The sequence below is a fragment of the Rhinoraja longicauda genome, chromosome 19 (assembly GCF_053455715.1).
Source record: "Rhinoraja longicauda isolate Sanriku21f chromosome 19, sRhiLon1.1, whole genome shotgun sequence".
NCBI classification, from domain to species: domain Eukaryota; kingdom Metazoa; phylum Chordata; class Chondrichthyes; order Rajiformes; family Arhynchobatidae; genus Rhinoraja; species Rhinoraja longicauda.
The window spans coordinates 7,020,888-7,036,326 of record NC_135971.1 but is presented as its reverse complement, the minus strand read 5'-3'; the positions used below and the strand labels follow the sequence as shown (position 1 = coordinate 7,036,326).

The 15,439-nt window shown below is 47.3% G+C and overlaps 1 protein-coding gene across 1 annotated transcript; it reads right to left on the bottom strand.

The window, feature by feature from the left end:
* Positions 1-247: 247 nt before the first annotated feature.
* Positions 248-15,424, bottom strand: LOC144603030 (zinc-binding protein A33-like). Its single transcript, XM_078416159.1, has 6 exons — positions 14,789-15,424; positions 14,323-14,418; positions 14,000-14,233; positions 3,986-4,008; positions 3,786-3,904; positions 248-1,095 (listed from the first exon to the last, which is right to left on the bottom strand). Exons 1-6 carry the CDS (start codon positions 15,197-15,199, stop codon positions 560-562), a joined length of 1,419 nt encoding a protein of 472 aa, XP_078272285.1. The 5' UTR covers positions 15,200-15,424; the 3' UTR covers positions 248-559.
* Positions 15,425-15,439: the final 15 nt, after the last annotated feature.

Sequence of the window (15,439 nt, the reverse complement as noted above, 5' to 3'; positions counted from 1 at the left end):
TGCTGTCTCCCCGTTCAGTAGATTTCAAAGGAATTCAAAAGCAATCTGTACAGTCCAAGTAATTTTGAGTTTATTTCAATTACAGTATTGGAAGCAACAATGCACATCATTCAAATAAACGCGATCTTTCAATTAGCTTGTCGTGTGTGTCAATGGTTGTGTACATTTTCCAAATCACTGAAGTAACATGAACTGTATCTATTACATTGAACTAGTCATTGAACGGAGTTAATAATACCGTAACGACTTTTGACGAGAAGGGTCCAATCCCATTACATTTAAAAAATATTTTCACAAAAGTAATTTCTGTTCCGTTGCCGGACGCGGTTAGCGCGTTAAAATGAACGGATCGACAGCTCTGATTCCACTTGCTCTTTATTTCTCTCTTCCCACATTTACATTCCCCCTGGTTTTATTTCCGCGGTCACTTGGGGTTTTTTTACGACGCGGAATTTGGGGATTAAATGGGAGCCGTTCAGCGCCGACCTGTTGTCCACCGGGTTTCTGCCCCACAGCCCCTGAGCCCCGCTCCTGACGCCGGTCCCGGGACCCGACCCTTTTACACACCCGGAGCGGAACCGGAGCAGATTCTCAGCCACTGGTCTTTACGCCAATAAGGCCCGAAGAAAGGATAAAGTTTCTCCGTGAATTTATTCCCAGTGAAGGTGTGGAGATGGGACTTGGTGTCCGCGTCGTAAAATGAAACTGTCCCGGACTCGTAACTGAGATAAACTCCCACCCTCCCGGGGATGGGACGGGCGGGGAGACGGGATGGAGGGGAGGTGACTGCATCAAACTCGTCATCCCACCGCCTGATCCTCCAGACTCCAGTCTCCGGGGACAGTGTGACCTTTCCCTTCCTCTCCACAGACTCTGCGGCGACTCCCAGACCCCAGCCATCACTCCCCGCCACCTCCACCTCCCAGTAATGTCTCCCCGATGTGAATCCCTCCGATCCCAGCACACACGCACTGACTGTAAACCTCTTCCCGGTGTTAGGGCGACTCCTCCGGGTCTCGCTCCGTCTCACCCGCTTCCGATCCTCAGACACCTCGAGCCGCGGATGCGCTGTTTCCACATCCAGGGTGACGGAGACTGGGGGGAGAAGCAGAGAATCAGAGAGTCCCCGGGGGTCGGGGGGAGACTCGGGCAGCGCGGCCCCGGGACCGGGGGAGAGGCCGCTCGGCCTCAGGCACAGGCGAGCGGACGGACAACTGAAACCCTGCCCGGGGTTTCACCCACAACCACATCGGGTGGACAACAGACATCTTCCCCGGAGTTTTTAATCCAGGGATGGAGAGTTGAATTTCGTGAGGTGGGGGAGGGTGGACGGGGAGGACGAGTGCGGAGAGTGAGGAGGATTGCGAGATTGCGGTGGTGATGGAGGAACGAAGCGGGCTATTCAGATATGGAGGCAGATCGGAGCAGGTGGATATTGAGGTTATCGGTAATTTGAGGTTGTTAAAGAGGAGGTAGAGGTGCGTGGTGGGGTCGTCATGATCACAGTGAAAGGGGGGCAGACACGAGGGGCCAGATGACCTGCTCCTGTGTTTTTTGAGTGGAGGGTGAGACAAAGGGAAGGGTGGGTTTGTTAGTCAATTGGAGTGGGTGCAAAAGGGTTTACAACAACTTCATCAGGTCTGAAGGCCTGGGTTATCAGGTGAATTTGGACAGTCATAAGGTCATAAATGAAAGTATTCGAATGAGGCCATTCGGCCCATCAAGTCTACTCCACCATTCAATCGTGGCTGATCTATCTCTCGCTCCTAACCCCTTTCTCCTGCCATCTCCCTATAAACTCTGACACCTGTACTAACCCAGAATCCAGCTATCTCTGCCTTAAAATGTGGGATCTGGGACCATGGACACATCTGGTCACAGAAGGTTCGAGCCCCCGACCGTTGGAGGACAAAGAAGGGAGAGATTGAACTGTTTTTCACCTTCCATCACAGTGAGGAATGTGGAGGGGTCACTTTGGTGGATGTTTACGTTAAAATATATTTTGTGCGTCCTGTTGCTTTTTACTGTTATGACTGTATGGCAAATGAAGTTCCTCGAATGTTGCAAAACATACTTGGCTAATAAAGTTTTATTGTGACTGTGATAAGGAGCCGTGTTAGGTGGGTAGGATGAAGCGGACTGGAGTAGCGAGGAAAGGAGGGGACCGCGTGGGATTGGAGGTGTCGGAAGAGGAGTTACAGTTTACCAAGGTACAGAGAAAATATTTTGTTGAGTGCTAACCAGTCAGTAGAAAGACAATACATGATTACAATCAATACTTTTGCAGATACATGATGTGGGAATAATGTTTGGTGTAATGTAATGCCAGCAAGGTGCGATCAAGGATAGTCCGAGGATCACCAACGCGGAAGATAGTAGTTCAGCACTGCTCTCTGGTTGTGGTAGAATGATTCAGTTCCCTGATAACAGCTGGGAAGAAACTGTCCCTGAATCTGGAGGTGGGCGTTTTCACACTTCTGTACCTCTTGCCTGATGGGAGAGGGGAGAAGAGGGAGTGGCCAGGGTGCGACTCGTCCTTGATTATGCTGCTGGCCTTGCCGAGGCAGCGGGAGGTATAAATGGAGTCAATGGCAGGAGTTTCGGGAGAGCAGGGAGGAGAGTCTGGAACGGGAATGACGGACTGCGCTTCCTGCAAATTGGCATCTGGACCGCGCGCAACTCCAACAACATCCAACAGCAGGGACAAAACTCCTTGAGCTGGAGGGAGACTCAGTGGGGATCTGTGGATCTGTTGCCACGGTGTTTCCGCTTCTGATTTCAAACCCCGTGTCTGGAGAGAGCCGGCTGAGCGGAGGAAACGGTGGGGAAAACATTGCAATGAATAACAATAGACACTGGACAATAGGTGCAGGAGTAGGCCATTCGGCCCTTCGAGCCTGCAGCACCATTGAATGTGATCATGGCTGATCATTCTCAATCAGTACCCCGTTCTTGCCTTCTCCCCATACCCCCTGGCTCCGCTATCCTTAAGAGCTCTATCTAGCTCTCTCTTCAATGCATTCAGAGAACTGGCCTCCACTGCCTTCTGAGGCAGAGAATTCCACAGATTTGCAACTCTCTGACTGAAAAAGTTTTCCCTCATCTCCGTTTTAAATGGCCTACCCCTTATTCTTAAACTGAGGCCCCTGGTTCTGGACTCCCCCAACATTGGGAACATGTTTCCCCCCTCTAACGTGTCCAGCCCCTTAATAATCTTATATGTTTCGATAAGATCCCCTCTCATCCTTCTAAATTCCAGTTTAACAACGTTCAGCACATCAATGCCCACTCTGCTCATTCACCCCCCCCCCCCCACCCCTACATCTCCATCGTTTCGAATGCATGTGATCCAATCTCTACTTGTACTCTATCTCCCCCCTGGCTGACCTACAGGGAATCAGGAGGGCTAGAAAGAGCAATGAAGAATCCTTGGCAAGTCGGATGGAAGATAATTCCAAGGTATGTTGTACAGACATTAAAGGCAAGCGATTAACAGTGAAGCGAGGGGGGCCCCTGTTGGATAAAGTAGGTAATTCATGCCTGGAACGAGAGTAAGTTGAATACTCCCATGTCCAATATTAAATATGCCCTTTACATGTAATGAATTAGGGGCTAGTGGAATCAAGGGATATGGGGAGAAGGCAGGCACGGGTTACTGATTGTGGACGATTAGCCATGATCACAACGAATGGCGGTGCTGGCTTGTAAGGCCGAATGGCCTCCTCCTGCACCTATTTTCTATGTTTCTAATACTTACAAGTCACGAACAATTATTGATGTTTTACCTGTTTTGACGGAATCAATCGTTTCTCTCAACACCGTGTTCAACAAAAACGGGTGATCGAACTTTCCAACGGCCAAGCTACGGTCTGCTACTGACAACAACTGGTGATCATCACTTATCCTGCATTAATTACACACCCGGTTATAAGACACGCATCAACGATTTCTGGGTTACTTTCCAAAACAGTGTAGAGAGTCTCACCTCCTCGTCTGACGAGTTTCCTCCTGAAATATAAAACATCAGAAAGATCAATTAATTTACACTGAGCGTCCACATCGTGACAGCAGGAATTTCAGCCAAATTATTACAATTTTCCGACAGATCCCAGCACTTAATACTGGCGCAGCGCCACATCAGTGCAGTATTATGTATTAATTACATGTAAAGCGTATATTTAATACAGGACTGATAGGGCGATTCAACCTCCTCTGGTTCCAGTCGTGAATTACCTCATTTGTCCAACAGGTGTCACCCTCTCTTCACTGTTACCCTCTTACGTTTAATGTCTGTGTTACATGCCTTGGAATTTTCTTCTATCGTATTCGCCAAAGATCCTGCATTGCCCCTTCAAGCGTCCCCTGATTCGTCTTGCACCCTGTGGGTCAGCAAGAGGGGGCCCATATCGTCTACCAACCTTTGTCTCCTCAGACATCATGTTGCCACTTGTGACTAGATGTTCATGTCAGACTAAGAGAGGACTTGGCTTGAACAACATGGAAAATATGACAGGCTCAATGTGATAAGTACAACTACACTTCCCGATAAAGATGCAGCCAGTCCTGCGATTGAATGGGGTGTGAGTGAGGTAGTAATATGGCCCCAGAACATCCTAGCGAGGGAATGTGATCAACCGCAAATAGTTGTGCATTTGGGCACGAACGGCGTCGGGAGGAAGAGGAAGTAGATACTGCAACATGAGTTTAGAGAGTTAGGAAGAAGACTGAGAAGTAGGACGTCGAAGTTGGTTGTCTCTGGACTGCTGCCTGTACTTCGTGCTGGTGAGGGCAGGAACAGAGAGATCAGGGATATGAATGTATGGCTGAGGGGCTGGTGCAGGGAGCAGTGATTTAGATTTCAAGACCACTGGGATCTCTTCTGGGGTAGGGATGACCTATACAAGAGGGACGGGTTGCCCCTTAACAGCAGGGGGACCAACATTCTGGCAGGCAGGTTTGCTAATGCTACACGTGTGGCTTTAAACTAAATAGTTGGGGGGGGGGGGAGGGGTTGGCAAATTGGGAATATGAAGATGGAGTTAAAGGGGAAGCGAATACAGGAGAAATTGCAAAGGACTCTCGAATAAATGGGAAGGGAAGTTCTAGAAGGGATAAGAGGGTAAGGTCAGGCCCAATTGTGACCGGTGTGAGAGGGGAGGTGAATAACGAAATTAAACTGTTGTATTTAAATGCAAAGTATAAAAAATAAAGTGGATGTGCTTGAGGCTCAGTTAGACATTGGCAAGTATGATGTTGTGGAAATCACTGAGACATTAAAGTGTTGTATTTAAATGCGCGAAGTATAAAAAATAAAGTGGATGTGCTTGAGGCTCAGTTAGACATTGGCAAGTATGATGTTGTGGGAAGCACTGAGACATGGCTACAGGAGGACCAGGGCTGGGAACTGAATATTCAGGGGTACACAACTTATAGAAAAGACAGACAGGGGGGCAGAGGGGTTGAGGTCGGTCTGTTGGTAAGGAATGATATTCACTCCCTTGCAATGGGGTGACATAGAATCAGGAGATGTAGAATCAGTATGGATAGAAATGAGGAATTGTAAGGGTAAAAAGACCCTAATGGGAGTTATCTACAGGCCCCCAAACAGTAGCCTCGACATAGGGTGCAAGTTGAATCAGGAGCTAAAATTGGCATGTCGCAAATGTAATGCTACGGTGGTCATGGGAGATTTCAACATGCAGGTCGACTGGGAAAATGAGGTTGGTAATGGACCCCAGGAAAGAGAGTTTTTTGGAGTGCCTCCGAGATGGATTCTTAGAACAGCTTGTACTGGAACCGACCAGGGAGAAGGCAATTCTGGATTTAGTGTTGTGTAATGAACCTGATATGATAAGTGGACTTGAGGTAAAAGAGCCATTAGGAAGCAGTGATCACAATATGATAAGTTTTACTCTACAAATTGAGAGGGAGAAGGGAAAATCGGAAGTGTCAGTATTACAGTATAGCAAAGGGGATTACAGAGGCATGAGGCAGGAGCTGGCCTGAATTGACTGGAAGGAGGCCCTGAAAGCAGGGAAGACGGTGGAACAGCAATGGCAGGTATTCCTGGGAATAATGCAGAAGTTGCAGGATCAATATATCCCAAAGAGGAGGAACGATTCTAAGGGGAGTAAGAGGCACCCGTGGCTGACAAGGGAAGTCAAGGACAGCATAAAAATAAAAGAGAAGAAGTATAACATAGCAAAGAAGAGTGGGAAGCCAAAGGATCGGGACTCTTTTAAAGAGCAGCAGAAGATAACTAAAAAGGCAATACGGGGAGAAAAGATGAGGTACGAGGGCAAACTCGCCAATAATATAAAGAAGGATAGTAAAAGCTTTTTTAGGTATGTGAAGAGGAAAAAATAGTCAAGGCAAATGTGGGTCCCTTGAAGGCAGAAGCAGGGGAACAAGGTAATGGCAGACGAGTTAAACCGGTACTTTGGACCTGTCTTCACTAAGGAAGATACAAACAATCTCGCAGATGTTCTAGTGACCAGAGATCCTTGGGTGACGGAGGAACTGAAGGAAATTCACATTAGGCACGAAATGGTGTGGTGTAGACTGATGGGACTGATGGCTGATAATTCCCCAGGGCCTGATGGTCTGCATCCCAGGGTACTTAAGGAGGTGGCTCTAGAAATTGTGGACGCATTGAGAAGCGTTTGGAGCAGCGTCCGGGCGGTAGGTTTAAAAACCCAGCGCGGGGCTTTGTTCACCCAGAGGCCCAGGAGCGGTTGGAGGCGGTTGGAGCAGCATCCGGGCGGTAGATTTAAAAACCCAGCGCGGGGCTTTGTTCACCCAGAGGCCCAGGAGCGGTTGGAGGCGGTTGGAGATAAAAACGTTCCCTCACACTTCAAAAGAAGTGTTCTGGAGGAAGCCACTGATTGGTGGAAGCGGACTAGAGGAAGCAGCTGATTGGGCGTAACCCCGGGGTTGTAATTCTGCTTTTTGTTCGTACTTTTAGTTAAGGGTCCGGTGAGTTCAGGGTTCAGTGAGTTCAGGGTTCAGTGAGTTCAGGGTTCAGTGAGTTAAGGGTTCAGTGAGTTAAGGATTCAGTGAGTTCAGGGTTCAGTGAGTTCAGGGTTCAGTGAGTTCAGGGTTCAGTGAGTTCAGGGTTCAGTGAGTTAAGGGTTCAGTGAGTTAAGGGTTCAGTGAGTTAAGGGTTCAGTGAGTTAAGGGTTCAGTGCTTTTTAGTAAAGGTAGAGTTTAAAGGATTAAGAGGGATTTGATTTAATTTGGGGGTAAGACATGTCAGGTGAGATTGGCCCCGTGGAGTGCTCATCCTGCAACATGTGGGAAATCAGGAATATTGTCGGTGTCCCTGATGACTACGTGTGCAGGAAGTGTGTCCAGCTGCAGCTCCTGGCAAACTGCATTGAACGGTTGGAGCTGCGGTTGGACTCATTCTGGAGCATTCACGAGGCTGAGAAGGTCGTGAATAGCATATATAGTGAGTTGGCCACACCACAGGTAAAAGATAAGCGGACAGAAAGGAAACGGGTGGCCACTAGCCAGCGTAGCAGTAGGCAGGTAGTGCAGGAGTCCCCTGCGGTCATCTCCCTCCTAAACAGATATGCCATTTTGGATACTGTTGGGGGAGATGGCTCATTAGGGGAAGGCAGCAGCAGCCAAGTTCATGTCACCGTGGGTGGCTCTGCAGCAAAAGAGGGGAGGAAAATGGTGGAAGGGCTATAGTGATAGGGGATTCAATTGTAAGGGGAATAGATAGGCGTTTCTGCGGCCGCAAACGAGACTCCAGGATGGTATGTTGCCTCCCTGGTGCAAGGGTCAGGGATATCTCTGAGCGGCTGCAGGACATTCTGAAGGGGGAGGGTGAGCAGCCAGTTGTCATGGTGCACGTCGGCACCAACGATTTAGGTAAAAAACGGGATGAGGTCCTACAAGGTGAATTTAGAGAGCTAGGAGATAAACTAAAAAGTAGGACCTCAAAGGTAATAATCTCTGGATTACTACCAGTGCCATGTGCTAGTCAGAGTAGGAATAGGAGGATATTTCAGATGAATACATGGCTTGAAAAATGGTGCAAGGGGGAGGGATTCAAATTTTTAGGACATTGGAACCAGTTCTGGGAGAGGTGGGACCAGTACAAACAGGACGGTCTGCACCTGAGCTGGAATGGAACCAATGTCCTAGGGGGAGTGTTTGCTAGTGCTGTCGGGGAGGATTTAAACTAATATGGCAGGGGGATGGGAGCAGGAGCAGAGAGACAGAGGGGTGTAAAATGAGGGTAGAAGCAACAGGTAGCAAGATGAAAAGTAAAAGTGGTAGGCAGACAAATCCAGGGCAAAAATCAAAAAGGGCCACTTTTCAACATAATTGTATAACCAGTAAGAGAGTTGTAAAAACAAGCCTGAAGGCTTTGTGTCTCAATGCAAGGAGTATACATAATAAGGTGGATGAATTAAATGTGGAGATAGTTATTAATGATTATGATATAGTTGGGATTACGGAGACATGGCTCCAGGGTGACCAAGGCTGGGAGCTCAACATCCAGGGATATTCTATATTCAGGCGGGATAGACAGAAAGGAAAAGGAGGTGGGGTAGCGTTACTGGTTAGAGAGGAGATTAAAGCAGTGGAAAGGAAGGACATTAGCTTGGAGGAAGTGGAATCGATATGGGTAGAGCTACGAAACACTAAGGGGCAGAAAACGCTAGTGGGAGTTGTGTACAGGCCACCTAACAGCAGTAGTGAGGTTGGGGATGGCATCAAGCAGGAAATTAGAAATGCATGCACTAAAGGTGCAGCAGTTATAATGGGTGACTTCAATCTACATATAGATTGGGTGAACCAAACTGGCAGGGGTGCTGAGGAAGAGGATTTCTTGGAATGTTTGAGAGATGGTTTTCTAAACCAACATGTCGAGGAACCAACGAGAGAACAGGCCATTCTAGACTGGGTATTGAGTAACGAGGAAGGGTTAGTTAGCAGTCTTGTTGTGCGAGGCCCCTTGGGCAAGAGTGATCATAATATGGCAGAGTTCTTCATTAGGATGGAGAGTGACAAAGTCGATACAGAAACAAGTGTTCTGAACTTAAAGAAAGGTAACTTTGAGGGTATGAGGCGTGAATTGTCCAAGATAGACTGGCGATTGATGCTGAAAGGGTTGACGGTGGACATGCAATGGAAGGCATTTAAAGGTCGCATGGATGAACTACAACAAGTGTTCATCCCAGTTTGGCAAAAGAACAAACCAGGAAAGGTAGTGCATCCGTGGCTAACAAGGGAAATCAAGGATAGTATTAAAACAAAAGATGAAGCATACAGATTAGCCAGAAAAAGTAGCATACCAGAGGACTGGGAGAAATTCAGAGTCCAGCAGAGGAGGACAAAGGGCTTAATTAGGAAAGGGAAAATAGACTATGAGGGGAAACTGGCAATGAACATAAAAACAGACTGCAAAAGCTTTTATAGATATGTCAAGAGAAAAAGATTAGTTAAGGCAAATGTAGGTCCCTTGCAGTCGGAAACAGGTGAATTGATCATAGGGAACAAGGAGATGGCAGACCAATTGAACAAATACTTTGGTTCTGTCTTCACTAAGCAAGACATAAACCGTCTGCCGGAAATAGCGGGGGACCGGTGGTCTAATGAGATGGAGGAACTGAGGGAAATCCAGGTTAGTCGGGAAGTGGTGTTAGGTAAATTAAATGGATTAAAGGCAGATAAATCCCCAGGGCCAGATAGGCTGCATCCCAGAGTGCTTAAGGAAGTAGCCTCAGAAATAGTGGATGCATTAGTGATACTTTTTCAAAACTCTTTAGATTCTGGAGTAGTTCCTGAGGACTGGAGGGTAGCTAATGTAACCCCACTTTTTAAAAAGGGAGGGAGAGAGAAAACGGGGAATTATAGACCAATTAGCCTAACATCGGTAGTGGGGAAAATGCTAGAGTCAGTTATTAAAGATGTGATAGCATCACATTTGGAAAGTGGTGAAATCATCGGACAAAGTCAGCATGGATTTACCAAAGGCAAATCATGTCTGACGAATCTTATAGAATTTTTCGAGGATGTAACTAGTAGAGTGGATAAGGGAGAACCAGTCGATGTGTTATATCTGGACTTTCAGAAGGCCTTCGACAAGGTCCCACATAGGAGATTGGTGTACAAACTTAAAGCACACGGTATTGAGGGTTCAGTTTTGAGGTGGATAGAAAATTGGTTGGCGGACAGGAAGCAAAGAGTAGGAATAAACGGGTCCTTTTCGGAATGGCAGGCAGTGACTAGTGGGGTACCGCAAGGCTCAGTGCTGGGACCCCAGTTATTTACAGTGTATATTAATGATTTGGACGAGGGAATTGAATGCAACATCTCTAAGTTTGCGGATGACACGAAGCTGGGTGGCAGTGTTAGCTGCGAGGAGGATGCTAGAAGGCTGCAGAGTGACTTGGATAGATTAGACGAGTGGGCAAATGCATGGCAGATGCAATATAATGTGGATAAATGTGAGGTTATCCACTTTGGCGGCAAGAACAGGAAAGCAGAGTATTACCTGAATGGTGACCGATTGGGAGAAGGGGAGATGCAACGTGACCTGGGTGTCATGGTGCACCAGTCATTGAAAGCAAGCATGCAGGTGCAGCAGGCAGTGAAGAAAGCGAATGGTATGTTGGCATTCATAGCAAGAGGATTTGAGTTTAGGAGCAGGGAGGTTCTGCTGCAGTTGTACAGGGCCTTGGTGAGACCGCACCTGGAGTATTGTGTGCAGTTTTGGTCTCCTAACCTGAGGAAAGACGTTCTTGCCTTAGAGGGAGTACAGAGAAGGTTCACCAGATTAATCCCTGGGATGGCGGGACTTGCATATGAGGAAAGACTGGATAGACTGGGCTTGTACTCGCTGGAATTTAGAAGACTGAGGGGGGATCTTATAGAAACATATAAAATTCTTAAGGGGTTGGAGAGGCTAGATGCGGGAAGATTGTTCCCGAGGTTGGGGGAGTCCAGAACCAGGGGTCACAGCTTAAGGATAAGGGGGAAGTCTTTTAGGACCGTGATGAGAAAACATTTCTTCACACAGAGAGTGGTGAGTCTGTGGAATTCTCTGCCACAGAAGGTAGTTGAGGCCAGTTCATTGGCTATATTTAAGAGGGAGTTAGATGTGGCCCTTTTTGCTAAAGGGATCAGGGGGTATGGAGAGAAGGCAGGTACAGGCTACTGAGCTGGATGATCAGCCATGATCATATTGAATGGCGGTGCAGGCTCGAAGGGCCGAATGGCCTACTCCTGCACCTATTTTCTATGTTTCTATTTCCCAATGTTCTATAGATTCAGAATCAGTTCCTGTGGATTGGAGGGTAGCTAATGTTATCCCACTTTTTAAGAAAGGAGGGAGAGAGAAAAAGGGAGGACGAAATTGCGGAGCATTTGGATAGCAGTAAGAGGGTCGTTCCGAGCCAGCATGGATTTACAAAGGGGAAATCATGCTTGACTAACCTGCTGGAATGTTTTGAGGATGTAACTAGGAAAAATGACAGGGGAGAGTTGGAGGATGTGGTGTACCTCAACTTTCAGAAAGCCTTCGACAAGGTCCCACATAGGAGATTAGTGGGTAAAATTAGAGCACATGGTATTGGGGGTAGGGTACTGACATGGATGGAAAATTGGTTGACAGACAGAAAGCAAAGAGTGGGGATAAATGGGTCCCATTCAGAATGGCAGGCAGTGACTAGTGGGGTACCGCAAGGCTCGGTGCTGGGACCGCAGCTGTTTACAATATACATTAATGACTTGGATGAAGGGATTAAAAGTACCATTAGCAACTTTGCAGATGATACAAAGCTGGGTGGTAGTGTGAACTGTGAGGAAGATGCAATGAGGTTGCAGGGTGACTTGGACAGGCTGTGTGAGTGGGTGGATTCATGGCAGATGCAGTTTAATGTGGGTAAGTGTGCGGTTAAAATAGGAAGGCAGAGTATTATCTGAATGGTGTCAAGTTAGGAAAAGGGACGTACAACGAGATCTGGGTGTCCTAGTGCATCGGTCACTGAAAGGAAGCATGCAGGTACAGCAGGAAGTGAAGGCAGCCAATGGAATGTTGGCCTTCATAACAAGAGGAGATGAGTACAGAAGCAAAGAGGTCCTACTGCAGTTGTACAGGGTCCTAGTGAGACCGCACGTGGGGTACTGTGTGCAGTTTTAGTCTCCAAATTTGAGAAAGATTATTCTTGCTATTAAGGGCGTGCAGCGTAGGTTTACTAGGTTAATTCCCGGAATGGCGGCACTGTCATATGTTGCAAGACTGGAGTGACGAGGCTTGTATACACTGGAATTTAGAAGGATGAGAGGGGATCTTATCGAAATGTATAAGATTATTAAGGGGTTGGATACGCTAGAGGCAGGAAACATGATCCCAATGTTGAGGGACACCAGAACCAGGGGCCACAGTTTAAGAATAAGGGGTAGGCCATTGAGAACGGAGATGATGAAAAACTTTTTCAGTCAGAGAGTTGTGAATCTGTGGAATTCTCTGCCTCAGAAGGGAGTGGAGGCCAATTCTTTAAATGCATTCAAGAGAGAGCTAGATAGAGCTCTTAAGGATAACGGAGTCAGGGGGTATGGGGAGAAGGCACGAACGGGGTACTGATTGAGAATGATCAGCCATGATCACATTGAATGGCGGTGCTGGCTCAATGGGCCGAATGGCCTACTCCTGCACCTATTGTCTATTGTCTAAACCATTTATTTGGAGACACAAGGTACTGCATAGAGTAAAATCGTGATCAGGCCAGCCAGCATCTGAGGAGGGAAATGTACACATGACGTTTCTGGACAGGAGCGTCTTTAAATCTTCTTGAATAGATGTGGGAGGTGAAGGGAAGAAAGTGGGGCAATAAATGGCAAGCGATAGGTGAAGTTGTGTGATGACGGACATATCACAGACTGATGGATATCCCTGCAGCTGATGGCGAAGGGCAGAAAACTTGCTACTGAATTGGAATCTGGCCAGGAAGATAAATGGGGAATGCAATGGAAGGGATGGGGTGGAAATCAACAGGAGAGAATGTGTTGGGTTCCCAGTAGGATGGGTTGGGGGATCTGCGGTTGGAGAAGGGGAACCAACGTGGTGACGGGGACTGGGGATGAAAAGAAATGCCTGTGGGGAACAGTTGAAGGAACAGGGACGTCTGAAGGGGATAAGGTTTACCTGTAACAGGAGAATATATGTTACATGTTGGGTTGCCGTCTGCTCAAAATATGAGGTGTTCGTCTTCCCTACCGACTGGGCTGTTTCAATCAGCCCTGAATTATTGGGAAATTCTGCATTTATTTCAGACTGTTACCCACTATTTTGTGATTGTGGCCTTGTGGAAGCTAACTTTGGGGAAACCATTTTGTGGCACCTTTGGAGGACATTTTGTGCTGGGAAGTTCGATACCTTAGCAGCTTGTTAGAAAGATCTGTACAAAAGCTTGTTTTGGTTATTGTATTGAAAACAGGCTTTTGCAAGGTAGTCCTTCACATTCATGGACACCTGCAGATAAGAAGTTGCTTCCCATGGTTTAGAAGTTGTTTTTCTAGGTTTGTTGTTGAGTTCTGGACATTTCAATGTTCTGAACTCGATGTTATGGTACCTCCTTATTGCCTAACAGTACCTCTCTAATCATCTTAGCTATGTTATTCCCTTTACTCCCCTGTACTCCTGTTTGACTCCCTAACACAATTAAAGGAACTCTATTATGGGAACTCTACTATGTATCTGCTGAGACTGCTTTATGCTATGTAACCATGGGAAATTACTGCATCTGCTTTGTGCTGTTTTCAACTGTATAAATACTGACTGTAATCTGTATGTTCTTTGAGATGACAGAAGCAGGTGCTTGAGCGAACAACAGTGAACTCAGTCTCTGTGTCTCTCCCACCTTGGTGTTTCAGTAAAACGATTTAACTGAGTCTTGTGTTTTGCGTACTTATTTTAGAGATAAGTCGAGTCGACTTTCACAGCCTTACATTGAATCAAATTGAATTTGTAACTCCTTACCTTCAGAAATATCAAACTGTCCGTTTGGTTCACCCGCTCCTGCAGCTTTGTGAGTTTCTCTTGAATAGAGTTTATCTCCTCTTGAATCGCTCGTAGATTATTCTCCATTGGATTTAGAACGCTCTCCTCGTCTTCCCGGAGATCCCTGAGAAAGAGCCGCTCTTTCTCATTGAGAATCTGGCGCAGTTCAGCAAATACCGATGTGATGTAGGTCAACAGGTTCTGTGACTGTTCCTGTCAAATGAAAGGTGAAGGTCAATATTATCGAGCCTGGAATCTAAGACAATAGCACAAGATCAGAGAAGGGAAACTGGAAACCTTACCCGGACTCCAGAAATCTTCTCTTTCTGTCGCTGCTCCATTTCCCCCACCGCTGATTTATTTTTTGTGAGAATCTCCAAGGAAATTTTAATCTGCTCCTGGGATTGAGATTCAGATTCAGTCAGTGAAAGAATTAGACCAGACGGAACCAATGAACTGCAGACACGGAACTGCACATGGAAGTTTACAAAAAGACACAAACTGCTGGAGAACTCATCGGGTCGTGGAGCGTATCAGCAGAGAGCCGCGGGCTGTCTCACCTGGAAGGACTGCTGGAGTCCTTGCATGGACGTGAGGGGGAAGGTACCGGGACATGTGTTTCATCTCCAGCGGTGGCTGGGGCAAGTACCTGGGGAAGGGCTGGTTTGGGTGGGAGGCTGGGTGAACCGAACAGTCGCCGAGGGAGCGCGGTCCGCAAAATGGCGGAAAGGAAAATTCATCAGCTGATCAAATTCTGTTTGCTTTTACCTTGTATCTTTCAACAGCTTCTTTAATCGGCATGAAGCGATGCTCTCTGTGTTCCCGCGCGTCTCGGCAGATCAGGCAGACCAGTTTCTTGTCGGTTTCACAAAACAGCTTCAGTTCTTCCTGATGTTCCTCGCAGTGAAGTTTACTTTCCTTCCCTCCCGTGTTCAGGCTCAGTGCTCGAGCTGTCTCAGCGATATTCGCCAAGGCCCGATTTCCTTTGAGGGTGCGGTCTGCAAACTCCTCTCTACATTCCGGGCAGGAGTTTCTCCCCTCCTTGTCCCAACTCTGTGTGATACAGGAGCGGCAGAAGTTGTGCCCGCACTCCAGTATAACCGGATCGGTGAAGAAATCCAGGCAAATGGGACAAGTCGCGTCTTCAGTTAAACTCTGGATCTGGTGTTTCGAGGCCATTTTTAATTCCGAGAACTTCTTGGTTCAAAACGCTTCCGCCTTCAGGAAGCTGCGAAACCGCACAGAACTGCAACTGTCAACGACACGCCCTGCAGTGCGTGGGGAATTGATTCTGTGCTGAATAACGTTGTTTTGCTGCGAGTGTTCAGGGTGAAGGGCCTCTGGCAATCTGCCACTGATTACACACCAGCAAGAGGCTGTTAACCCCTCCAGCCCCGGAGAGCAGCACAGTGAGCCAGA

Coding starts and splice junctions, on each gene's coding strand:
- LOC144603030 (XM_078416159.1), bottom strand. CDS start 15,199: ATGGCCTCGAAACACCAGATCCAGAGTTTAACTGAAGACGCGACTTGT. Junction 4,009..13,999: donor ACAGTTTGATATTTCTGAAG/GTAAGGAGTTAC, acceptor TTTATATTTCAG/GAGGAAACTCGTCAGACGAG. Junction 1,096..3,785: donor GATTGATTCCGTCAAAACAG/GTAAAACATCAA, acceptor TTCTCCCCCCAG/TCTCCGTCACCCTGGATGTG.